This window comes from Excalfactoria chinensis, chromosome 8 (assembly GCF_039878825.1).
Source record: "Excalfactoria chinensis isolate bCotChi1 chromosome 8, bCotChi1.hap2, whole genome shotgun sequence".
In the NCBI taxonomy this organism is placed as follows: Eukaryota; Metazoa; Chordata; class Aves; order Galliformes; family Phasianidae; genus Excalfactoria; species Excalfactoria chinensis.
The window spans coordinates 744,411-770,383 of NC_092832.1; the positions used below are offsets into that span (position 1 = coordinate 744,411).

At 40.6% G+C, this 25,973-nt stretch overlaps 1 protein-coding gene across 4 annotated transcripts in view; it reads left to right on the top strand.

The window, feature by feature from the left end:
- PLA2G4A (phospholipase A2 group IVA) overlaps positions 1-25,973 on the top strand; it is a 74,512-nt gene that overhangs the window by 21,948 nt on the left and 26,591 nt on the right. For all 4 annotated transcript variants that reach the window (XM_072343690.1, XM_072343688.1, XM_072343691.1 and 1 more), the window contains 5 exons: positions 9,012-9,160; positions 12,499-12,612; positions 15,510-15,547; positions 17,576-17,717; positions 23,847-23,983. In XM_072343690.1, the coding sequence (XP_072199791.1) occupies positions 9,012-9,160; positions 12,499-12,612; positions 15,510-15,547; positions 17,576-17,717; positions 23,847-23,983 (580 nt within the window). The remainder of the gene's footprint in view (positions 1-9,011; positions 9,161-12,498; positions 12,613-15,509; positions 15,548-17,575; positions 17,718-23,846; positions 23,984-25,973) is intronic.

Sequence of the window (25,973 nt, forward strand, 5' to 3'; positions counted from 1 at the left end):
CTTTTTTAGGAATGGGTCTCTCTCCTTTTCTTGTTTGTCCTCTGTAGAAAGTTTGATTTCTTCCTTATTTCTTCTCCCTCTCATCCTCCTTACCCCACAAGGCTTTGAAATTTTGCCTGGTCTGTCATGGTTTTATGACATGGTCCCAAGAGAGAACCAGAAGGAACATCATAGCTGGATTCTGTGTGAAAACAAGAACAAGTTAAGCATGTGATACTTAGCTCTGATCCTCTCCAAGGACTCTGCTGTTTCCAGTAAGGACCTCCCTGTTCTGGATGTGCTTTTAGTGAAATTAGTAGCCTTCACAAAGTTTCTCTTGCAGAAACATCACTGGTTTTCCTTAAAGTCTTCTCATCCTCAGCTCCTCTGAAAAGGATTTCTGCAGGATACCATCTACTGTGAAAAATCACTTCTCTGATTTGTTCTGCAACTGTGTTTTGGAAGGGAAATGTGAAGTTTCCCCTGATTACTCTCTTGCATGTGTTGTTTGTTAACTTTCCCACATACCAGTCTGAACTGAAGAAGTGCTAATTTGTTGAAGTACTAGGAAGGAACGCCTGTTTAGTCAGTGCTAGGTTGTGCCATGCTTAGCTGGACAGACAAACTCATATGTCTGTGAACCTGTGATGTTAGTGTATCTGTGATGTTGCTGTTCTGACTCAGCACATCCACTCATCGGTACCATAAGTGAATTGCCTGTGATCTGCAGAATCTGTTCACAGGTGTCACTTGATTTTAAAATTTCCTGCAACTGCTTGCAGTTGCAATGATTGAGGTTTTACTGAAGCATGAAGTTTGTGTAACCAAACAACCTCAGCCTGCACTCGTCTGTGGTCCTGTCAGGTCTGGGCAGCTCCAGGCTTTTGAAGTCCCACTGACGGCAGTTGTCAGAATCAGAAAGCCAGAGGAAGAGCATCTCCCACTCAGAGGTTCTGAGGCTGTGCTTTGGTATCACAGTGTGTAGAGCTCTGTAGCCACTGGTAAAAGACAAAGCCTCTAAAACCCCACGATACCTAGCACAGATCCAGTATAAACTTGTTCTGCGGATTCATAAATTGCTGACAGTTTCAGTTAGCATTAGCAGACTTTATGCCAGGCTAGAACTAAGCTATACTCATCAACACGTAGAATTTACACAGTGCGCTTTGAGTAATTTACCAGGAATGTAATGATATATCTAAGCCTACACCAGCCCCAGTTATCGCTGCCCAGGCCTGGCATCAGCACGGACCCACAGCTGCATGGGGCATCTGCCAGTGACAGAGGGAAAGGGTCTATAGATGTGCCACTAACAGTACTCATGAGAGCTAAGCATTTCAATTGAAGAAGGAAAAAACAACACCTTGGATTCTACTGTACCACCAGAAAAATAATTTTTTATCCAGACCATTATAAGCTGATGTTTTAGTTGCTTTTTGCTGCTGTCTCTCTACAAAAGCAGCTGGAGAGAGAACCTAGAGAAGGGAATTTTTTCTCTTGACGGTTTGATGAATCTGTTGTGAACCTATTAAAGGGTTCAGGTGGAAGTTTTTATTTTACTTTTTTTGTCAAGGCTGCATCAGGAAAACTGGTGGTGGTGTCCCTTCTGCCAGTGAAGTAGTTAGTAATGCCTCCCTGAGCTGGAAGCACGGTCCTTTCCTTCACCTGAAGTGTGCCGGAGCCGAAAAGAATTGTAATGCAAGGCATTAATAATCTCTAATGAATCAGTTACTCAATGACAGGATTTCTCAGAGCACAGCTGCTGTTTTGGGAGCAGCCTTACCTCACTTGCAGTCACCTTCCACAAATGGAATCCAGTCCTGCATCATCTTCTTTGCAACATCTCTGTCTGATTAGGCCAGAAACCTTGGCAGTCCTTATTGTACCTGGAATACATGCAGCAAATGACTTCATGCCTCCTGTTTGTGGCCCCTTGCTGACAGACCGTTAATTTGTTTAAAGGCTCTCAAAAGCAACTGCTCCAAATTAATGGGAAGACTGAATTTAAATGTAGTAACCAAATAGCATTAGTACCTATTGTGAATACTCTTTGAGGATTAGCATCACTGAAGTTAAATTGATTTATGAGAGGGCCTACATAGGGATTTAATTAAACTTAGCTAATATGCTTCGCAGGTTAATTGTATTTATTTTGTTAGTTCAAATCAGCCAATTTAAAAAAGCTAAAATAGTGGAAATAGTCTCATCTAAAGTATGAGTGACACAGGGGGTTGTAGGCCACCACTGTTAGCCTGGGAGGAGTGCACTGAGCCACAGTCCTCTTGAAAAATGGGGAATTCAGAACAATCTTGAGAAGACAGATCATGTCCTTGTTGCTTTTCAGATTCTGCTATTGGCTGCTGGAGATTTTAATGTAAGATTACTCAGTAGAGTCATAAGATGCTTTTTGGTGTTGCAGCCTGATATAGCCAGTTCTGCTACATTGTGTGCCTGGCACCACTTCCCCAAGTGGGAGAAGAACTGTTTGGTTTCCAGAGTTGCACCTCCAGTCCATGTGAATCCAATGGGGTTCCACAAGGCCAAGTGCAAGGTGTTGAGTTGGGACAATTCCAGAGTACAGAGTGGGGGAAGAACTCATGGAATGGCCCTGCTGAGAAGGACTTGGTGGTCCTGCAGAACAGAATGCTGGACACAAGCCAGCAGTGTGTGCTTGCAGCCCAGAAGGCCAGTGGTACCCTGGGCTGCATTAAAAAAGGGGTGGCAGCAGGGAGAGGGAAGTCATTGCCTCCTCTCTCTGCTAAGGCTCCAGCTGGAGTACTGCATCCAGGCCCGGGGCTCCCTGCACAAGAAGGATGTGGAGTTGTTGGAGTTCGTCTGGTGGAGCGCCACAAAGATGTTCTCCAGCCTTTCAATCCTTTTTTATGAAGAAAGGTTGAAAGAGTTAGGCTTGTTTGCCTTGGGGAAGCGAAGGCTCCTAGGAGCCACACTGCAGCCTACCAATACTTGATGGTAGTTTATAAACAGTAGACTGACTTTCTACATTGTCTGATAGTGATAGGACAAGGGGGAGTGGCTTTAAACTAAAAGAGAAGAGATGTAGGTTAGATGTTAGGAAGAAATTCTTCACTCAGAGGGTGGTGATGCACTGGCACAGGCTGCCCAGAGATGCTATGGGTGCCCCATCCCTGGAGGCACTGAATGGCAGGTTGGATGGGGCCCTGGGCAGCCTGATCTAGTGGGTGGCACCCAGCCCATGGCAGGGGATTGGATCTAGCTGATCTTTGAGGTCCCTTCTAACCCAAGCCATTCTATGATTCTGTGTTTCTATGATTTTGTGAATGACAGTGCATGCTTAATTGTTGCCTGCTGCAGGCATCCAAGTGATGTTGTATCCATAGCATCAGGCAACCCAGTCATGCTGCTCACTGCCCCTGCTCACGTGCCCAGTTAGCACTGCTGGAACTCTGTGTGGGACCTGGCAGCTCTGACATTTCCATTCCTTCCTGTCTACTTGCAAGTAAGTAGTTAGTGGTGCCTCTGTTCTCCTGGACACATACTGTCAGGCCTTGTGTTAACCTATTCTCTCATTAATTTCAGCAGAGCGAGGGCATGACAAATCTAGTGACAGAAATACTTGTTAGTACTTTGTTTGGGGGACATTCGTTATTTGTCAGTTACTCATGATGGACAGTTGTTAATAAACACCCTTTTTACTCATGAAAATGGCAAAAGGCATTTTCACTTGACTGCGATAGGGATAACAAATCATATTTCCATGCCACTATGAAACATGTTGTGAAGTGAACCCAATAAAATTCACCGCTGAAATAAAAATGTGGCGATCATTTTTAAACATACATCAAAACTATGCTTCTGGCCTGCAAAGAGATTCACACAGCTTGCATGATGCATGCTCTGCTCCCTTCCACAGGCAGAGCTGCTCTCTCCTAAGGCATAGCTGCTATTTCCTTCCACTGGGAGGAGAGGGGAGACAGCAGACTAGGTGTCAGGGGGATATTTTTTAACTGGTTGTATTGAGGTGCTGGAACAGGCTGCCGAAGATGTTGTGGTTGCCTTGTCTGTGGAGGTGTTCAAGGACAGATTGGATGAGGCCTTGGGAAAGCTCATCTAGTATTTGATCCAGTGTTTGGCAACCCTGCCAGTGACAGGGAGGTTGGAACTTAATGATCCTTGAGGTCCTTTCCAGCTCATGACATTCTGTGATCCTACCAATGGCCACGCTTAGGTTTCCCTTAAATTTGTGCCATTACTCCACCACCTCTCTGAGCAGCCTGTTCTGGTGTTCTGGCACCCGTACTGTAAAGTTCTTCCTCCTGTTAGTACAGAACTTCCTGTGTTCAAGGTTTAGGCCATTAGTCCTTGTCCTATCAATGTGCACCACCAAGAAGAGCCTGGCCTCATCCATTTGCCTCCCACCTCCCTGTAGATGTTTATTAATGTCCACCTGATCCACCCCCAATCATCTTTCCCCCATGCTGGTCCCCTGGTCTCTCAGAGTTTTTTCACACAGGGGATGTTCCAGGCCCTTCATCATCTTTGGGGTCCTCCACTGGATTCCTTCTAGGAGATCCCTGTCTATTTTGAACATGGGATCCCAGAACTGGATGCTGTAGTCTAAATGTGGCCTCACCAGTTTTATTTAATAATCTATTAATAGTTTGTATAATAATCTAAGATTAGTATCCAATGATAACAAATGTTTATAAGCTTATGATAAGTGGGATAAAGAAGACAGATTCTTTTGTAACAAACTGGATTTTTTAATGCTTCAAAGGCTTTGCATTTCCTTCAAGCTTTGATGGACCAATTAGATAAATTTTAATGTATAACAGAGATGGCTTTATCCATTCTGATTTAGTTTTAACAAGTTTTCTATATATTCTGAGTTTCTTATAGTATTGAAATAATTGAAATTGGAATGATTGAAATATATCTTGTTAGTTATATTAATATCCTGCCAAATGGATAGTGCAATATAAAATGGTTTCCAGTCATTGTAGAGAATTATACAGTTTTCTGTAATGTATTGCTTTAAGCATTATTCATTTTTCATGTGAGAGCGATTGGCTGTAATTAGTGCCCATTGCGTGTCTTGCTTTATGATTCCTGGTGCTGTTTAGCGGTAGTATTCTATAGGATTTATATGTTTGAAGATAGAAGAGAATTTGTTAAAACCTTACTTCCTACCTCTTGGCCATTTGTTTAAAACAAAATAAGATCAACAGCACCTTCACATGCTGACTGTGCTTTTGATACTGGATCTCTCCACAACCCTCAGGAAACTGGCAGATGCTATAACTCTGTAAATGTTGTTAACTATCTTTGTAATTCATCCCACTCTAAGTTAATAAATGTAGGACTCATTGAAATCAGTGCTGAAACTAATTTTAGTACTTCATGTGAAGGTGGATTATTTTGGCTACATTTGTATGTCAGTTCATATTCGTTTATTCTCTGATTGATACTCCTGGTGTCTGGTGCCTCTGTTCTGTAGCACATCTGTGCCACTGTGTGTGCAGCTCTTAGTCGCTGCCTTGTGTTAGCTGCCTGCAGATACTGAGGCTCTTACTGTAGAGTCACAGTGCCAGGAAGGGAGGGATATGAAGTCATATACTGCAGTCACTGTCTGACAATAGTTCATGTGTCCATAGGTCTGTCATTTGCAACCCTTGCAAGCATTTAAGCTGCATGAAAAAATAGAGATGCGGAGCAGATTGCTAGCCAACAAATAACAAAGGAGAGATGCAGGAAGCTGTGTCTGGGAACAGCCTGGAGTCAGTTGGAGCTGCATAAAACTGCTGCTTTCTGCAGAAGAGCCCTGAGAAAGTAGTATGAATACTTAGACAGCCTCTCCTGGGAAGTCTTCAAAGTTGGCTGTGTTTCTTTCCAGCTTTGCCTCACTTCAGTCAAGGAAAAAATTCTCTAACAGTGTTGCCCCTGTGTATGCAAACTTAGTTCTTTTACAATGATTACAGTTTTAAAGCAACAGCTTTTGCCCCACAAACCATTTCATTAAGGTGCTTTTTTTTGAACATCAAAATACAGATAACAGCAGTGATCAAGCTGTTTTTCATTGGTGTTTTGAGATTCATTTTTTTCTTAAAACATACCTGGGAAATCAACTGTCAAAAACATGTACAGAAATAAACAGATCTGTGCAAGAGGATGCACACACCATCTATTTTACCTGCACATTAAATACGTTAAGCAACTTTGTGTTACTTGCTGGTAGCTATTTTGTGAGTGCCATCCCCAAGTGATAAAAAGGAGTACAGTTTTTATTTATATAGGATGGCTTGTAGCAATATCTTAGTCAGAGCATGCAGTCTTCCAGTATTTTTCCTCTTCAGCTGGAGAAGAAAGTTTGAAAAGAATAGATTTTCATTTTCTTAATTGAAAATAGCACAAAATAAACTTTCAAACATGAAAGGGCGAAAGATTAACTCCTAGCCTCGGGTTAAGAAACATAATAAAGGCAGGGATTGAGGGGGAGGCTTGGCATTGCTCAGTTACCAAGGTATTTCTTTTATTTATTTTAGTTGCTAATTTTCTAAGTTTAGCTGCTCCCTGCCTTGGTTGAGTTTCTGTTTCAGCGCTCACTTGGATTCTCTCTGGTGGGGAGTCAGTAATGGGAGCTGGCTTCCAGCTGTGCTGAGGCCTGAGTTTCCCACATGCTTTGGGGTTTGGAATGCAGATGGGGAGCCACTGGCTTTTTGTGTTTAATACAAAAGTCAAAGTTTTGTAACTTCCAATTAGAGCCAACCCCATAGTCACGTAAAAATTGAACAGAAGGAGATGCATCAAAGTTGTGTTCAGAATGTTGCTTACTGTTGGTATTTTTATTAAAAACCAAACTTCTGGGGGTATGTTCAGTCTCCTTGCATTGTGCATCTCTAGGACTTGTTGCCTAAGTATTGCTTGATGTTCAGACTTACAGATGAGATCTTGTCACTGCTCACTGCAGTAGGTGTTTTGCTATGCAGACTCATGGGGCTTTGAATTCCCTGCCTTCAGGCACAGATTTGGGTTGTAATTCAAGAGAGGTAATGCAGCCAGTAGAAGCTGACAATTAGTTACATGCATCAGTGGAAAATGAAAGAAGATGTAAAAGACACCTGGGGTTTGATCCCATCTCTTCCCCTGACTTCAGCTAAGAGACAAGTTAGGACAAAAATTATCAGGAGCTAATGAAGAATGCTATTTAAAGGCTTGCCACACCATTCCCCAGCTTTAAATAGCTGCTCATTAATTAACGGGTAACAGTGTGACCTGCCAAGTTGTAGCAATTAGCTGAGACCTACAGGTACAGAGCACGACATGCAAATCTGTCTGAGTCATGCATGTTGTTCTGCTCCTTCACAGAGGTTTTAAGTACTTCTTTGTGCGGGTTTGGTGCTTTCTCTGTTGGTAGTGACAGAAAGCACATTGGCTCCAGCTGATGTTCCTAAGTAGCAGTGGCAGGAGGCCAGAACGTTTTGACTCCATTCTGCCTTGGTACACAAAACCGCCTTTGTGTTTTCCAAAAGAAGATTGACTCCTGGAAGTACTGATATATACTTTCTTGTTTACTCTCTCCCCTGGCTGTAGTGACCCTGTGGCTCTTGGCTTCAGCACTCTCTGATAATGTTTCATTGAAATCAGGAACCTCTGAACACATTTGGCTTTGTTGAAAAAAGTATCTTTAGACTAGAAGTTTATACAAGGAGGAATGTTCAGACCTGTTTGACCTAGTGATGGATTTTAATCTCTTTTCCTAAAGACATCTTTAATAAAAGGATTCTTGTTTATAGTGAGCAGAGCATTTCATTGAAAGCATTTGGAACAACCTTTGCAGTGAGGCTGGGAAGATGTATGTGTTTTACCATGTTACAGCTGGTGGCTTTGTATGGTAAGGTCAACATCAGCATGTTTCTTGTATTTGTAGGACAAGAAATTGTAAAAAATACTTTTTCTAAAACCTTGATTGACAATGGTGAGATGAAGGGAAATCCATACTACCACTGGATATATGTTTGAAGCAAACAAACTGATATGGAGTTAGAAAAAAATAAGTCAGAAGGAGGGAGTGCAGCTCTGATGCTGACAGTGTGTGTACTTGTAATCTTACCTGTGCTTTCTGTAACAGCTTGGCTGAATTTCTTCTGTTGATACAACACACTGATGATGTTCTGTTTCCACAGTGCTCTTTTTTAAGAGCTGGACTTAAATGTGAAAACATGATAGAATCTTTTCTGCAGATACGATGCAACACTATTCAAGGATCATGCCAGCTGAAATTTCTCATTTTGGAATGAACTGTCATTCATAATAGAGATGCTGACACTGGTGATGGTGAATGTCAGACAGAAAATAATCTCCTTTGCAAGAAAAATCTTATTTGTCAGAAGAAAATTACTGGCTTTAATGGATTGGAAATGTGGGATTTGTTGGGCTGCCAGCAGTTCATTCTTTGCTTTCAGGAGGGAATGGCTTTTATCGAACGTCAGGTGAATTTTTTCAAGGTGTACTTTTTCTCCCACTAGCAATTCTGATTAGATAAAGTTGTCATATGTTACTGTATTTTCTGTCAGGGTTCTGCAGTTGTTTTTCAAATATAACATGCTAGTAAGGTCTTGGTTCTGTGCTGACCTCTGTGAAGTCGAACAGAGGATCCAAAGCTAGATGCCCCATTGCTTGTTTTCATTTCTAATTGAAGACCATTTTTGTGGAATGTTCTTATGTCACTGCTGTAACACTTGGACAAGGAAGGGGTAAGAGCTTTTAAAAATAAATACACTGCTAGGTAGAAGTAGACATATTTCCAATAAACAGGAATCTTTCCCAGTGCCCTTCTGTTTGTTCAAGGCTCTCTCCACCTAACAGGATAACTTCTGTTTCCTTCTGAAATACTGGTAATATTGTTTTATCACTTTTTTCATTATATTCATAGAACTTGTGTAGTTAAATTTAAACATATTTCCGCCGTAGATCATGAGATAATCAGTGGTTTTACGTAACTGTTACAACTCAGATTTGATTTACATGGAATCCTGCATTGTTTTGCTCTTTAGTTGACACTCCAGACCCCTATGTGGAGCTGTTCATCCCCTCTGCTCCCGACTGCAGGAAGAGAACTAAACATTTCAATAATGATGTGAATCCTGTGTGGAATGAGACCTTTGAGTTCATTCTGGACCCCAACCAGGAGAATGTTCTTGAGGTAAATAAAGTGACTGAGCTGCCTGTGTGGAAATGGAAGTCAAAAAAATGTCTGGAAGTTACTTTGTTCTTCTGTTGTGGTAAGATTTTGGAGGGTTGTTTTTGTTGTTTTGTTTTGATTTTTTTTTTTAACATTAAAGGCTGGATTTTGCCTTTAGTTATGGTGCTAGGCTAGAGGTGAATAAATGAATAAATAGCCTTGAGAGTCATTGTAAGATATGCCTCTGTGTTATCCTTCAGACTGCTCATGGAGGCTAGTACCTTACTGTTCTTCACATCAGCCATTTTCTCGTTGCTTCCTTCACTGATTCTACTATTACAGACAGTGAATACGTGGGAATATAAAGTCAGGTCTCTGCCCATTCCCTGCTTGTCCCTCAGCAGTCCAAAAGCAGAAGTGTGGTTTTGCTTTATCCTCAGAGCACACGCAGTGATGATTTGAAACTCTTAGTCTATGTCCAGGCTTGCTGTCTGAGCCATTGTCTTATATCACTATGTTAAGCCTTCCTGGGTTGTATACAGAAGGTAAGTATTATGTATAATTATTTTACCAATCCATATAGTAAGAATGTAAGTTCTTCTGCGGTGCTTGGTTCTTCAAAGGACATGGCCCTAACATGTAAACTGCTCTGACGCAAGCATACAGGTTTTCAGTCTAAATTAAATGGACAGCAAGGGCAGAAGCTAAAGCCTGGGAAGCTATTTGTTGAGCTAGTAACCATAACCTCTTGAGTCTAAGATCCTAAAATTGCATTGTGCTTCCAACAATGCTCTCTGTGCTACTGGTGTGAGGACCAGATTTGCCGTTCAAGGAATAAGAATGGTGTGGTCAGCCCACCGGATCATAAAGAACCTTCGTGTCCATCCTGCCCGTGTGACAACAACATAGGGAAGTCAGAGTAACTTCACAATTGTTTTGCAGAAAAGAGATTATGCAAAACAGCTTCCGATATTTTATCTTGTGCAGCACTCACCTGAGTTGATTCTCAGTAATGTTTTGGTATTAGGCACACAGCCTGGCCAAGTGGCACCTGTGAAAAGGTTGGAATATCTAACAGTAGTTATTTTTTTCATGAAAACATAGGTAATTAGTAATCGGGACTTAGAATGGGGAATGGAATGATCATTTGTGGAAACAGGAAGAAGAAAATAAGAATTTGGGTTCATCGACCTGCCTTTGTTGCTGTGTATATTTTATGAGGGCTGCTCAAAATGTAACACCTCAGATTTTATTATTTTGGCCTACAACTTTAGAGGTGAGTGTGGCTGGGTTAGCAGTAGAGGCTGAACTTTCCTGCCTACATTCCGTAACGTGCTGTTGCAGTGGGACAGATGGAAGCAGTGGGGCACTCTGACAGAATGATGCAGAAATGCATGTGAAGCAGAGGTGTGGAACTGAGTACCGCCATGCAGAAAAAAATTACTCCCATTGACATTCATCAGTGTATGCTGAATGTTCATGGAGACCAAACAGTGGATGTGAGCACAGTGAGGGGTAGGTGGGTGGTGCATTTCTGCAGTGGTGGCAGTGACAATGGATGACCTTTACTGGTGCAGATTTTTACCAGCATGGTATGCAGGCTCTTGTTCATTGCTGGTGAAAGTGCATAACTAATAATGGTGACTTTAATGAGAATTAGGATTTTGTAGCTGAGAATCTGTTTTATCAAATAGTGGTTTTGCACTTTTTGTATGTGTTGTGGTTTCCATGGAAATAAATAGGAGGCATTACTTTTGGAGAGACTTATGCCCAAGACATCTCATTTTCATGCAGTGTGGCTCAGGCAAGCCAAAAGGACACTCCTGTTGTGAGAGAGAATGCAGCAGATTTCATTAGAAGTAGAATTTGGAAATGTATCTTTACAGTAACTAAAGATCACTGCTGTTTTACGAGGCAAGTTCAATAATATGTCATGGAAATGGCCTGCAAAGAGACAGAAATGCCATGTAATAATGGTGAATTTTTGACCTGTTTGATTTATATCTGCATAAACATATTTATGCTGTTTGTGGTAAACCTTCTGTTCCCCGTGAAAAACATGTTCTTTAGATTAAGGCTGGTATTTTTGTTCTGCCATTGTGGTACACGCAGTGTCCATAGCAGAGCCTTTGGATTTTGTGTGGAGGATGGCATCAGAATTCAAATCAAAACCCACCTAAAGCTTATTTTGTGAATTCCCAGGCTCATGCAGATATCACAAGCCCTTCTACTCCTCTGGTTGTTTAAATTTATAACACTGTCTCAAGTGCAGTTTTTACTTTGAAGTATAAGAAGCTCTCCAAAATCCTGCTATGAAGTTCTTACTGTTGCTGCTGGTTTCAGAAGTCAGCCCTCAGAGGTTATGAGCATCAAGTTCTGTGAAGAACACAGATGATGTTAGAATACTGATGTCACTAAAATACAGTTCATTCCAAAGAGTCAGTAGGGACATAGGATGAGACAAATTCTCCACAGCTGAGAAAAGGGTGAACTCAGATATAAGAAATAGTCATGCAAGTGTCTGTGTCTTGATTGCATTTGTTTTACACAAAATACATGCACAAACATGGTACTTCAGAAGAAACTAATCCACAAAGCCAGATGAGTTTGGAGAGCTCATTTACTAGAAACCACGGAAACAGTATTTTGAAACTCTTTGTGAACGTCTTACTTGAGAACTGAAAGGCTGCCTCTGAGAAAAAAGACAGCTAGATAGGAGTGTTAGAGCAAATGCGTGGAACAGTGTTCTCTGCTATCTGTATCAGTGCTTGGATGGTATTCCATTTGAAAAGGTATAGGCTCTAATATGGAAGATGAGAAGAGACTTGAAGGTCTGGTTTGATACAGAGAAAAGCTTTGTGCCATTTAGAATACTGTGCTTTTTTCCATATCATTGCTATGAAATTCTTGGTCTGTGAATGGAAGATTAGGACATATGGATTCCGTCTTAGCTGAAAACTTGCTTTATGTTTTTTTGGCATATGATGTTTAAAACACTATTGTCTTCTCCACAGAGAAGGTTTACTAGCTATAAATTGAAATAATTACATATATAATGCATATAACCTAAAGTAATTACATCTGTTTACAAATATGATGAGATTTACTGACAGTAAAAGTGATCAAATGAAAAATGTTTTGTGAATGATACTGTCATACTCACTCCATTGACTGACTTTAAAAAGCCACCTACGCTGTATGCTAGCTTATCTTGCTTAAAGAGGATATCCTTGGGTGTTGACTAGGTTGGGTTAGTTACATTCTTTTCCATATCCCTTTTTAAGTTACTTTAGGCATAATCTATATGGACCTAAAAAGGGATTTATCAGTGTTGAATTGAATGCCGTTTATCTTTTTAGGTTACTCTGATGGATGCCAACTATGTTATGGATGAGACTCTTGGTATGGCTGCATTTCCTATATCCTCCCTGAAACTAGGAGAGAAGAAGGAGGTCCAGTTAACTTTCAACAATGTGAGTTGCTACATTTGTGGCTTTGCGTTTGCTATGTGACCGTAAATGTGTTGGGAAGTTTGTAATCAGTATCTGAACTGAGAGCACCTAAACCACTATGTAGATCTGGATATACCTGGTTAGATACGGTTGGACTGGATGATCTTTTAGGTCTTTTCCAACCTTGGTGATTCTATGATTCTACAATACAGCTTCTTCACAAATCATGTAGAAGTTGGTGTTTAGGAAGCCTGAGAGATGTTTCTTAAGGAATCTCACTGAGTCTGATGTTACTCAGTTTACCCTTAGTCGCTTCATAAGAAAAACATTTAGCCTCCACTTGCAACCCAGATGAAAAATCCAAGGCTTCTTCATTGCTATTTATGGCTATGTTTTATGAACATAGTTTTGAACTAAAAATGCAGAATGAGGTATTATATCCCTCATTGAGTAATGGCAGCCTGTCGGTCAGGAAATAGCTACATCTTCGGGGGCTTTGGGCACAGGGGAGATCTCAGCTGAGGGTTGCATGCCTGGTCCTGAAGTGGGTTTCCTGAGCATTGGCTGTTGGCCGTGGTTAAACACTGGGCTGCCTATTGTCACTGTGTGTATCTCCTTTGCACTCCTGCTGAGAGGAGAATGAAGAAGCTGAGTAGCACTGAATGCTTTTCTTTTTGTGAACAGACAAGGAGACAATCCTCTTCACAAGCCTAGTATCAAACTTTTGTACTCCAAACTGGTTTCCGCAACACTTGTTTCAATTTAGTTTAATGGTCTTTGTTATATGGATTTTATTGTGTATTATCTCTACTACTAGAAGCTTGTGGACTCCAGGAAGCTAAAAGAAATTCCTTTATTAGTATGCATTGTAGTTGTAATGTATGGCTTGTTGTAACACAGCCCTAGTTAACATTAATGATGCATTACTGCATGCAGTGCCGAACAAATAAATAAATAAATAAAAATACAAGTTCTAGTTTGATTACTTTCTTTAAACTTGTATACAAAACAGATGGTGTCAGTTTAACAAGATTTGCCTGTCTGCACAGTAACTCCTGGAAATCCTTGTTAAATCTGTTAATAATTTAATTTGTTCTACACGTATGAAAGCATCGCAGTATTGGAGGCCATTCTGAATCCCTCATGACATCCTTCATGTCTGCTCATCTACCATGTGCATATATTATATGTATTATCAATACTTTATGCATTTCTGCTCAGGGCTGTGACCTATTATGTGGTCAGAGCTCCTGATTTGTAACTGCTCTGCTATTTTCAGTGTGATACAACTTTAAAAGTAGGTTTAGTTGCAGCCAATAATTGATTAAAGTCCGTTTGTTGGGAAGCAGGAAACTGCATGCATGAGCCTTAGCATTTAACTAGGGGTTGCCAAGTCAGGCTGAGTCCTGTGCAGACAGTTTGCTTGCACAGCGCATATCCCTGAGATTTCCTGGGCTGTCTGTGTAAGGTAAAAAAGGCACGCTCTTTCCCTGCTGGAACATTTCCCTTCAAGGGTTTATTTAGTACAGTGTGCATACATTTCTTCAACCACTGAATCACTGCATGTTTTATGAAGTGCTTTCTAAATTAATAATGTCAGGTGCTGGAATAACGTAATTGCTGCTCTGCCTTTGGTGTGTTTCCATAAATGACTCTGCACCATTCCTTCATGATCACTCTCTGCCTTTCCTTTCTCCAGCCCTGCTGCCGTGCCTCCCTCCCTGCATGCAGCGGTGATGGTGCAGGCAGCAGGGTGTGCCCCATCCCCACCTGCTGTGCACTCGGTAGGGGCTGTTCATCTGCTTCTAGCCCTGTGCTCTGATCACATACTGCAGCCGTGGAGGAGAATCTGTATACAGCCAGAGGCAGAGTGAGAGAAAACAGTGTATATTACATGTCTGCAGGGCTGTACTGATGTCAGTGACTTTCCTGTGAGAGCTTGGGAAGATGAACATGCTTATCTATCCTTCGTCTGGCAACCTTGTACTCTCGGACTGAGCCAAACAAGTGTGATCAGTGCTTTAACCATCTTTTTGTAAACTTTTGCTTGCAGGGAACCCCTTTAAGTGCTGTATGAAGGAGGCAGAGAGAACCAAGCTATAGCTATGGCCAGGTAGATCCTTGTAGCCTGCAGGAGTGCTGTGAGAGTATCCTTCGGTGTGCGAATAGTATCTTCTGCATGTGCAGTTGATCAGCTAACTATTTCCAGGGCTGTTACGCTTGCTAAAAATCAGTTGAATTGTTCCTTTTGATACTGACAGTGAACCAGCATTTTGTCACACTGGTTATTCTAAAGAGATGGGAGAAATCTTTGGTCTTCTTTGGTTTGGTCATCTCAGTGTATTCCATAGCTGGAATTTAATGGAAGTGAAAACATGATGTAGTGATGCTCATTAAATGACTTGCATCTTACAGGTGTTTATAGGCAGTCACTCCTCCTGACTGATAATTTAAGCATATTTATTTACCTGTAGAAAGCACTGGGTGGTTCGTGTGGATCACAGGTTTCAAATGAAAGCTGAGTGTGAAATTTGCCCAGGAAACTGGGTAGCACATAGTGGGTGGACTGCAGCTACATCTTCAGTGTATGAAGACAGTCAGATCCCTTTATGCCAAACAGGAGTGACTGTCAAAAAGTGATTGTCAGTGAAAGAACAGAAGATAATGGCATCTAACCAGTGAAGGCCAGCACCCAGCTGCACCTAGCAGCTTTTTCTTGTGGTTTTGGTGCTGTGCCAAAAGTAAATTCACTGACACATTTTAGGAGCTTCTTCTTTTTTCAATGAAGTGATCTAAAAAAGCCCATAACACTGCTGATTTCATATTCCACATGCCTGTGTGCTTTTTGTGTTTTTTTTTTTTTTTTTTTTTTTTTCTGCTGAAAGTGTTATAATTTGATTTAAATCTCTCTTGTGTAGGTTACAGAAATGACTTTGGAGCTCTCTCTTGAGGTGTGGTAAGTATCTCCTATTGAAACCCGGAGCTAAACAAATACAAGGAAAATACACTGGCAACAAAGACCTTTTTAAAATTTGATTCCATTTGTTATCATTTTCTTTCAAGGAAAGAAAGATGCCGTGTGGAATACAAAACTTCTTAATGTTGAAATACCAGGGTCCGAAAAATCAAAGACTTGAAAATTAAAGGTTATTTTTGAACAGCAGTTGTTTCATCAACATGAACAGCATGACTTTTCTGAATAGTTTTTCCTTTTCCAGATGCTTGCAGGATCAAGGCTATTGTACATGGCCTTCTCGTCTTGGCTTGTGTTAGTACTTTCCTTTTCAAGGGCTCTCCCTAATGAACTCTTAGACATCAGCTTCAGCTTGTTATTTTACCTTCTGTAGTGACTTTGCATCTCGTGGTAGCTTTCGTTGTGTGTGTGTGTGCTCATTACAAAGCTGTAATGCCCCGAAGTGTACCTTGGCATAGTATAGAAGTGAAAATGGAATATCTCATTCTGACCAGGATTTCCCATGAAGCTGAGAAGATACTTGCTCCTTTGTTTTGTTTTAATCTTCTTTCTTTCAATGTCTTTCTCCCTCTTTCTCAGCCCATCCAGGTGAAAGACAAAAATCACCTTGAGCCGTAATCAGAAAAATGTCTTTTAAGTCTAGAAATGATTTCTGAGAACAAGGCGTTTAAAGGCATGTGGAGCTCCATGTAATGACTCTGGAGGCTGACAGAAAGCCCCCAGGGATCATTTCTGTTTATCATTTGATGCTAGTAGAGGTGAATATGCGGTTGATTCTTGGAGACCACCCCTAAAACGTCTGGAGCTCTTAATTATGAGTGTTTCATATCTCAGGCTTTAAATGAATGTAAGATGCTTGACTGTGTCTGGCTGTTGCATTAGCAGTAGATGCTGAAGTAGTAAAGCAGAAGAATCCTGTTGTGTTCTACTCTGCTATGCACTGATGGCCGCACGGATTTTGGGTTCTGTGGGGCTCTCCAGTTCATGGTGCCATGTACTTTCATGGGATGTAGTTTGTAACAGTCTTTTTTTCCAAAATATGGGACTTTCACTGAGGCAGTTACAAGGACGAATCTGTCTGCCTCTCCTCACTGCTTCCTGGCAGAGACAGTGCTGCAGCAGGTCGCACCTGTGCAAGTGTCTGTCAGTCACCTGTGTGCCCATGTATGAGAGGGACCCTGCTGAGCTCACTGATGCACATTTGGAAAATGGGCCTTAAGCAGGAGGTGACTTCTGGGCTGGCAGTAGTGAGACTTTTTCTGAAGACTGTTTTGTAAAGGGAGAAAAGGTCTGTCAGGCTCTGAAAAGTGGCAGTGCTGTAGTTTAGACCCATGGGGTGACACGCTGACTCAGTTCCTGCCTTCTTATCTGAAATGAGAAGTGGGAGCTGAAGCTGTGGCTGTTATTCAGATAGGGGACTGAGGTCTTTATGCAGCCCTTTGCATGCTTCTGATCATATGGGGTAGGAAGACAGCTGGAAAAGAGGTTTTGTTTTTTCTGTCTCCAGTCAGTACAATCTCTATTGAGATCCATACAGCTTTTGATAGTAAGACTGAATGGATATGGTGTCAGAGTTGCCTTCTCCTCCCCTTAAGAGCACATGTGTATCTTTTTCCATTGTGGTTGGTTTTTCTTTTTTTTTTTTTTTTTTTTTGGTGCATAAATAGAGAATTCAAACTTCTAGGCTAAAATTTTGCAGTTGCTTCATCACTCATATATATTAACTTAATGTTAATGTTTAAGACTAGGTAATACACCACTAGAAGCTGCTTATTTTGTGCCTTTTACTCTAGGATGCAAACAGTGAAGTTGCTATATGAAATACATATCCCAGTGACACAGCGTGTCATTGTTTTGTGCTTCCTTCACTGCATCAAGTCACATTACGCAGTTGTTGCATGAGTATATGTTTATTTTATTCTGTTTATTTTATTTTGATCTCATAGATGGTCTTTAAAATTCCGTTTTGAATAGAGCCTTTTGCTAATTCCTGTCTGTTTTGAAAAACAGCTCTTCAACTGACCTCCGGTTCAGCATGGCCCTATGTGATGAGGAGAAGAAATTCCGGCAGCAGCGGAAGGATAATATCATGCAGAGTATGAAGTCATTCCTAGGAGAGGAAAACAGCAAGAACTTGACCACTTCCCGTGATGTAAGTTTGGAGAATCCACATAAAAATAAATATCCCTTGGGGAGTTTGTGTCTCAGCTGAAGGAGTGAGACGAATTGGGTAGAATGGTCCAATGTAGTGACAGATGACAAAAGCAGAACAATTGTTTTCCTTCTGTGCTTAGGATGAGGAGTGATTTTTCTCATGCCCTAAGTTTATAGATAAAAGTTTAAGGGTACAAAATCCTGTGCCAAAGTGAATCTGCACTTAAATAAAATGTGTCCATGGAATGCAAAAGGGCAGGACTGCAGAAATGCTGTTATAGGGTAGAAAACATGGCTTTTTATCTGTGCTGGCACCTTAAAAAAACCAACAGTGTGAGTTTTAACCTGGTTCTTGGTTTTAATTTTTGAAAGCAGTGTCTGGGTTAGAATTGGGCAATGGAGGAGATGTATCGGTGCATTCCATTTCACTCTCTTAAGATGGTCTTGGCCGTATGGCCTTTGTGTCTAAAGGACTGGGTGGAAAAAGAGCAGTTTTAATGTTAGAGTCAGTTTATAAATGGTATCTTTCTTTTACTGTAGTCTGTTCTGTGGAGCTGAGCTTATGGAGTTTAATTCTTACTGAGTATCTGAAGCTGCTTCTTTCATCAGCTCACTATTGCTCTGTGCTAGTGTGCCCAGTAGAAAAGTGAGCCGGGCAGAGCTAAATGGATTGATGATGGTTTGTGACACATGGAAGATATAAAGTGTGCTGAACCTTACCACTCCTTACTGTGATTCTGTGTAGCAGTGCTTTATTTTGAGTTAATGAAGGATACATACAGTACACATTCAGTTACTTGTATTGTTCTGACTTATCCATACTCTTCATTCTTCCCTGCTTGTTCCCTATTGTGTTTTACTCCCAGGCTTGCAATAGCAATGAACAAAACTGGTAAATTTATCTGGCTTTAAAATATTGATTCCATTTGTGCTGCTTAGCATGAGCAGAATGTGACAGTATTTTGCAGAAACCAGAACCAACACAGAAGAATTTCCTTCTAAATTTCTGTGGAGTTTTGAGTAGGGAGTGACTGTGTTATGGGTGTACAGCTTTGAACTTGTTCCTTCTTAGTAAAATGTGCTTGCGTGATTTTACTAAGATGAAAATATGAATGTGTTGTGCACATTTTATTTGTAGTGATATATATCACACCCTTTGTATAGGAATATTTTTTTATATAGGACCTTTTTTTTTTCTTTTATTTTTTTAATGTGGTGTAGTTATTTTACTGTTCACACATACCAGTGTAGATACCTGTGGATGATGCTGGTCTGGTCTTCTCTAGCAGGCATATATTTGTCAGAAAAGATGCAAAGATGTTCTGCCAAGTTCCAGGTAAAATTGGAGTGAAGCTTAGTGCCTGAAGTATCAGTTCTATGCAGGTGGCATATGTGCATAAGTTAATCTAATTACTGAAAAAACTAGGTAAGCTTTCATATTATTTTTATCGTCATCTTCCCTTGGTATCCCTCACTGTCTTAAAGTTCATTAGTTAAGCTGCATCTACCACGACCAAAGAGTATTTGTAGGTTTATCAGCCCTAGAAGGACTGAGGTAATGCCGTCACCCCCTTTTTCATTTGCCAAGTATATATTTCTGAGCTGACATGTCAGATCTTTTAGATGCTTCCATCAATGAAAAATCCTTTTTGCTCAAATTAAAGTACAGTTGTGTCCTTATAGCTTGTCATTTCTCTTTTTATTGCTAGAAATGTGAGATAACAGGAGGATTTATAGTATGTTTGAAGTCACATTAATGTGGCTTCAGGAATCAAGAGACATGAATATTCTTAGCTGCCTATGGTTTTAAACCAGTCACCCGCTTAGAGTTCATGTGAGCTTCTTCATCTGTCAGTGACAGCATGTGCTTTGCAAGGATGCTAGGAGGCTTGAATTCCTGTGAAATAGAAGTAGGTGTTCAAAATTAGGTTGGATGGGGCCTGGGCAGCCTGATCTGGTGCGTGACAGCCCTGCTCATGACAGGGGAGTTGGAACACTGGTGATCTTCCTTCCACTCAAGCCGTTCTGTGATTGTAAGTAGGTATGACAGTATGGCCAGAGATCAGAGCAATGGGCGTTTTTTAAAGAAGACTTTTGAATTCAGCTCACAATGTTGCCACTGACTCACTACATGTCATCCTTGTGAGTACCTTGCCTTTTTGGTCTAGGTTGCTAATCTGCTTGAATAGAGTTCCTCAAAAGAAAAGAGTGCTTAGCAGCAGTCCCTGTGCATGGAAGTGTCTGCATGCCTTGTTCTCCTCTGTTCTTTCTCAGTGCTAAGGCGGCATCTTCTTTTCCCTTTGTCCTCTGTCTGCAGCTACTTTGACCCTGCTTCTGCCCTATTTATCCTGGAACAGAACTTGCAGGATGGCTGTGTGTGATTTCAGATTTTGCCATTTCTTACTCTTAAACCTGCTAGAAATTGAAATGTGGCTGAAGTGCTGCTTTAACAAATCTACTTACTTGGTAGTAGTAAAAAGGCTCTTTGCATTCTTCTGCACAGCAGGAAAGGACTCACACTTTCATCACCTTGCTTATGTCTCCATGTCGATTAGTATTAAATTGATCAAAATAAATGGAAGTAGTTATGCAGTAGATGCTTCTCTCCAGTTATTTTTTCAGTATTTAAAGAAGTTGTTTACTGTGGGAAGCCTGCTTCAGCTACTGCCCTCTGCTCTAGAGCTCTTCCAGTGCATTTCCAGAAATAAAGTAGTAAATTCAATTCTTCATGTTTTTCTTTGATTTCACTAGTGAAAATTGAGATTCCCATACATACACATTCCTCTTTGCGCATCCCTCCTTCCCCAGCATAGGAATATCTGATTCTCAGGATGTCTGTGGATTAAGTATACGTAAACATTTGCATTTGGGTGATAGTGACTCTTCTTGACATCCTTTGTTGATCCTACTTGCAGACTTCTCTGCGTTCTGAAGGAAGCTCAAATTTTCCCTTGTGCTCTTGCCACTTTACTGATGAATAGATTTGTTGAATAGTGGTGCTTTGGAAGTATTCTCACATACTTTTTTCCAACCTTGCACCTGCAAACCACCCTCTTCATCCTGTCGGGATTTGTCTATGTAGGTTAATTAGGTAGTGTTTGTAAAGAGCTTTCAAAGCCTAACTTACGTTATTAAATTTCTGATTAGTAATATGGCTCTTCCGTTCAAAGCTACTGCTCCGTTATTGAGGTGTTGGCTTAACAAAACAAGGCATGTCCTAAATCTTTACCTTTGCTTTGTCATTTTTGGGTAGATAGTTATCTCTGGATGTGCCTGATGAATGCTGATGCCAGTAAATACCTGTGGTTTATATTACTAAAGCTTAACACTTATAAAGAAGATGATTGAATAATCTAGTTACATCAAGAATAAGTAGTTTTGCAGAATGTAAGCCTCAGGAAATGTCTCAACTTACTGGTCACTATGCATGATCATTTCCATGGGGCTGTACAGTTTTGTTCTGCATGGGAGTTTCACTACTTGGAATATGGAGTCTACAGAAAGAAACCAAACTCCATTGTCACGTGGTTCCGTTTCTTATAACTCATCCCATCCATTGTCAGCTTGAGTTTCAGTGACATTTTTGACTGATTACCAGTTAGATCAGATACAGACTTTCTACACAGCTGTGTGAGTTTTTTACACCTAGTAACAGCCAAGAATTTGTCTAATCATATTGAACAGTGGAAAATTCTAGATTTCTGAAATTGGGAGCCAGGTGGGACTCTTGCTTAGTCTCAGATTCTTGATACTGGTAGCAATTGTGCTTGTGTTATATTCTTTCTTCTTTCCAGATACTGTGGGAAGCTATGCAGTAGAAAGGAGTGAATGATTTTCATGTCAGGACTGGGAAAGCAGGAAGGAAGGAAGTATAACATAAGACTCCTGTGGATACAGTTTGAATATGGCATCACTTGTAACTGAGTCTTCTTTTGCTGGGTTTGCTATCTCCTAGTAGCTAATTAGGTAAACAGTTGTCTATAAATTCTCCTCATCTCACCAGTAGCTTTTGTAAGGTTGATGTAAATTTGAGATGGGCTTCATGCCCGTCATTCAATATCTTTTTATTTTATTTTATTTTATTTTATTTTATTTTATTTTATTTTATTTTATTTTATTTTATTTTATTTTATTTTATTTTATTTTATTTTATTTTTTAATTATTATTATCAAACGTGGTTTTAATCTCCTAACCAAAATATTATTTTGTTTGTCTTCTGGTTTTTATTAGTAACTCTTCCTGCCTTTGGCTCTGTCACTTAGATGTCATTTGGATTAGTGCTGGTCTTTGTATTGCTTCAAAAATTTCCGTGGCTTTGTGACTAAGAAGTTACCGAATAACTGAATTTTATGTCTTTTCTATTTTGTTTATTTCCTGGCTTATACAAAATCAGAACCAACAGTCTAAAGAAATTTGGAGTATGTTTTTATTAAGATGTCTTGCTACAACTGGAGTCTTCTTCAAATAAATTCTGATTATTAAGATATTGGGCAATTAGTGTTCTAAGTTACAGGATATTGCGGGTCCAGTGGCTTACTGTTACCAAGACCTACCTTGGTTTATTCAGGCAGTCTGTAGATGTACTGATGGTATTTTGAGTCTGCATTAGTGAAGTGAACTGAAAGTTCTACACATTATTTCAATTGGCAGGAAGCAAAGGAGGGTCATAACAAACAGTAGTATTTGACTTCCATTATGTATACATATTTTACTGCTTGACCGGAGGAATCAGAAAAGTCAGGCACTTTGTGTGCCAGTGAAGAACCTAAAATTAAGAATTCCTCAGGGTGATAATATTGTGCTCCGTCAGCAAGTAGTGAATAAGAATTAAGATATAACAACTATAGAGTTATTGTTTGGACTGAACCCCTAAAGGTCAGCTAGTTAAGTTGTGCCTGGAAGGAGTACATTGTCAACACTCAGTTAACTGTCAGCAGAGAAAATCAGAGGCATTCTGCATCATGAGTCCCAGGAAAATCTAGAGTTCAGTATGCTGCAGAGTCCTACCTCTGCAGCCTTGGCCTGGTTCTCAGCTCAGTCACCTCACCTGCAGCCCAAGCAGCTCCCAGTGGCCATCTTTGCCCCTGGTGCTGTACTCTGAGCAGTAGCTGCAGTACAGAACTACCAGTCTGTCCCTCTAGCATTTGCAGTCGGTCATTGCCACCAGCAAAGTCTACAGACTTCTTTGTTGTTTTGCACGGTGTTACCCTTGGTTCTCTGTAAGGATCACAGCCAGATTAGGAGACTTCTGCTGTTTTTTTAGAGAAAACCATACCCCTTGGGGGTTCACCAGTCCCAATCAGACTGCCCCAACATCTCTCATCTTGACCCAGAGGCTCCCCACATGTAAGTCTTTGGTTTCGTCTTGATGAAATTTGTTCAGGAAGATATTCCTTGCTCTGTTGGTGAAGAGGACTACTTGTTTTCCCAGTGGACCATTTTCTTCATCAGGGCTTCACAAAATGGCGACAACAAGAGTGTCCTGGTGATACCACTTGTGCGTGACAAGATCAGCCTGAGTTATTCCTCTTCCAGACTGAAAAGATCAAGTACACAGGCTGCAGGCTTGGGGTCTTGTGTCCCTTATTCCTCCTTAGAGAGGAGTCAAAGCCCTTCTCATCTTCATCTATATCAGTAATGCCACGTGGGTGAGTGGTGAGGAAGTGGAAGGCCAAATGGGACTCGGCCTTCTCTGTGTGATGTCCTGGATCCTGAGGCTGAACAAGCAGCCTCATATAGGATATATTCTCATATAGGATATATTCTGAGCAAATGATATACAGAAGCTGTACATCACTTCTGGGCCCGGTAATGCTAAGATGGACAGTTAGCCTCATGGTGCATTCATGGTATTGTTCTTACTTAGATGTCATATCTCAGAGCACTTCATTGAAGTTATTTTCCATTCCCATACACATGTGCCACTAAGAAACTGCAAAATACCTTCTGTTTTTCTTTTTAGAACTTGTCATGCATGGAAAAGTGTAGGTCTTGTGTCTGCTGTGAGGCTCACTATGTGGTGACATATTGCAGAAAGTTGCTATGTGATTAGTGAATAATATTTGTTTACTACTTCAGACTGTAACAGAGCTGATGTGATGACAGACTATTCTTTAATCTCTGCAGGTACCAGTGATAGCAGTTTTGGGTTCAGGAGGTGGATTTCGTGCCATGGTTGGGTTTGCTGGAGTCATGAAAGCACTTTATGAATCAGGAGTGTTAGACTGTGCAACTTACATCGCTGGTCTTTCTGGATCCACATGGTAAAGGATTTTTATTTTTCTTTTTTCCTGAGGAAGTTTGAGAATAAATTTTCACGAGAGTGAACTGTCGTACAGTGCAGTGTGTCAGTAGAGCAGATCTGCTAGTGGAGGTGTTCCAGAGTGCCTGGAAGGGTAAAGACAGCTTCGTCTCCAGGTGGTGTTCCTGGGAGCCTTGCTAGCAGGAACAGATGAAAAGAGATGCTACACATGTACACCCGCATTTCTGTATCTGTGGTCAGTGCTCAGAGCTGTGTAACTGATTTTTTCATCTTGATGGGTGAACAAAAAAAGAATTCATGTCATTAATATAAACCCAGGTATTTTATTTTGATTTCTTTTTTCTGATTAAATGAAAAAAAAAAAATTAATCTTCAGTTTGAAGATGAAGACTCAGCTCCAAGTGGATAACATCCTTTTGGGGCACTTCTGAGTGATTCTTGAAATCATTGGAAGGTCTTCTGCTCCATTTTTAGACTCACTACTCTCCTTAATAGTGGTTACTCGTGATGTCCAGGGCCTAATTGGGAATCATTTCTTAGCATTAGGAAATTGGAGTAGGTGTATTTCAGCTTTTAGGAAAGAATACAGTTCGCCATGCTGCAGGTGATACTGATTGAATTGTATCAAAAAAGGGTTGGCTTTTTGTTTTGTTTTGGTTTGGTTTGGTTTTTTAAGAAATATGTCAGTCAGATGGGACAAAAGATCTTCCAGGATGTCTCAACTTGAGAATGCCCTCATCAGGTAGCTGTGATGTCCTCACTGATGTGACTCAGTGAAACTGACTTCATGCCAGTAAAAGGAGAAAATCAGATTGACAACACTATGAAAGGCACTCTCTGGGTGTTACAGGCTCAGGGCTTTGTAGGCCGCTGAATAATTTGAACCCTGGTGTTACATCTGCTTTGATCAGTTTTCTGAAGAAGAGGGTTGCTATTCTCCCTGACCAGTGTTATGGATTTGCAGCCTTTTGTCTTCTTGGTTTTTATAAAAGTTATCCCAAATTACACTTACTACAAATGTTGAAACTATTTGTTTTCACATTTCTTAAATGAAATGATGTAACATTTTAAAAGGCTGTGTAATTTGCATCAGCCAAAGACATTTGGCAAATACAAGCCAAGGTTCTTAACTGTTTGACATTCTTAGACATTTTCTTTGTTAAGTGAAAACTGTGTTTTTTTATTGTCTAACTAAAACTCAGTTTTAACGTCGGTTGGTCACTTTGCAGTAGAGGATGTTGCGTCTTAAGAAAATGTTGAACTTTTCAAGGAAGTATCCCAGATGTCACAATAAATTATTTTAACATAACTGTTTCTTTCTGTATGTTCCACTTTGAATGCTAGAACTGAATCTGGTCAGTTTAGGGTTACCTGATACAAGAAGGATGCCCACAGATTGAATGAATTCCATCAGAGTCCCACTTAGGAAATAAGAGGAGTGGAGTTCTTGGAAGGCTGAGGTGGATGGGTTTTTTCAACCTTGGGGAGGGAAGGCAAAGGTAGTGGTATGGGGAGGTCTTGCTGCTGTCTTCAGCAACCTAATGAGTAAAGGAAACAGGATCTTTGGAGGTATACAAAGAAGGGACAAGGAGTAATGTCTGTAAGCTATAGGAAGAGGAATTTGGTTAGCTACTATGAAAATTGTTTTGGAGTGAGAATGGTCAAGCGCTGGAATGAATTGCTCTATCGTTACTTGACGGGGCTGGGTAGGATGTCTGACTCAGCTTGCTGTGGAAGCAGAACCTGACTGAACAAAGCCCTGAGCAACTTGATCTGACTTATTAGCTGGCTCTGCATTGAGCAGAAGCTTGGACTAGAGGCCTTAAGGTTCCTTCCTCCCAGTCTAAATAACAGGATTATATGAATGTCTAGTTTCTATAAGACTAAACGAAAATGGCTCTTTTTGGAAAAGTGAAATATCCATGAGTGGGAGAGATTAGTTTTATCCACTGGTCTAAGCAAGTACATGAATTTTGGTTACACGTTCTAAG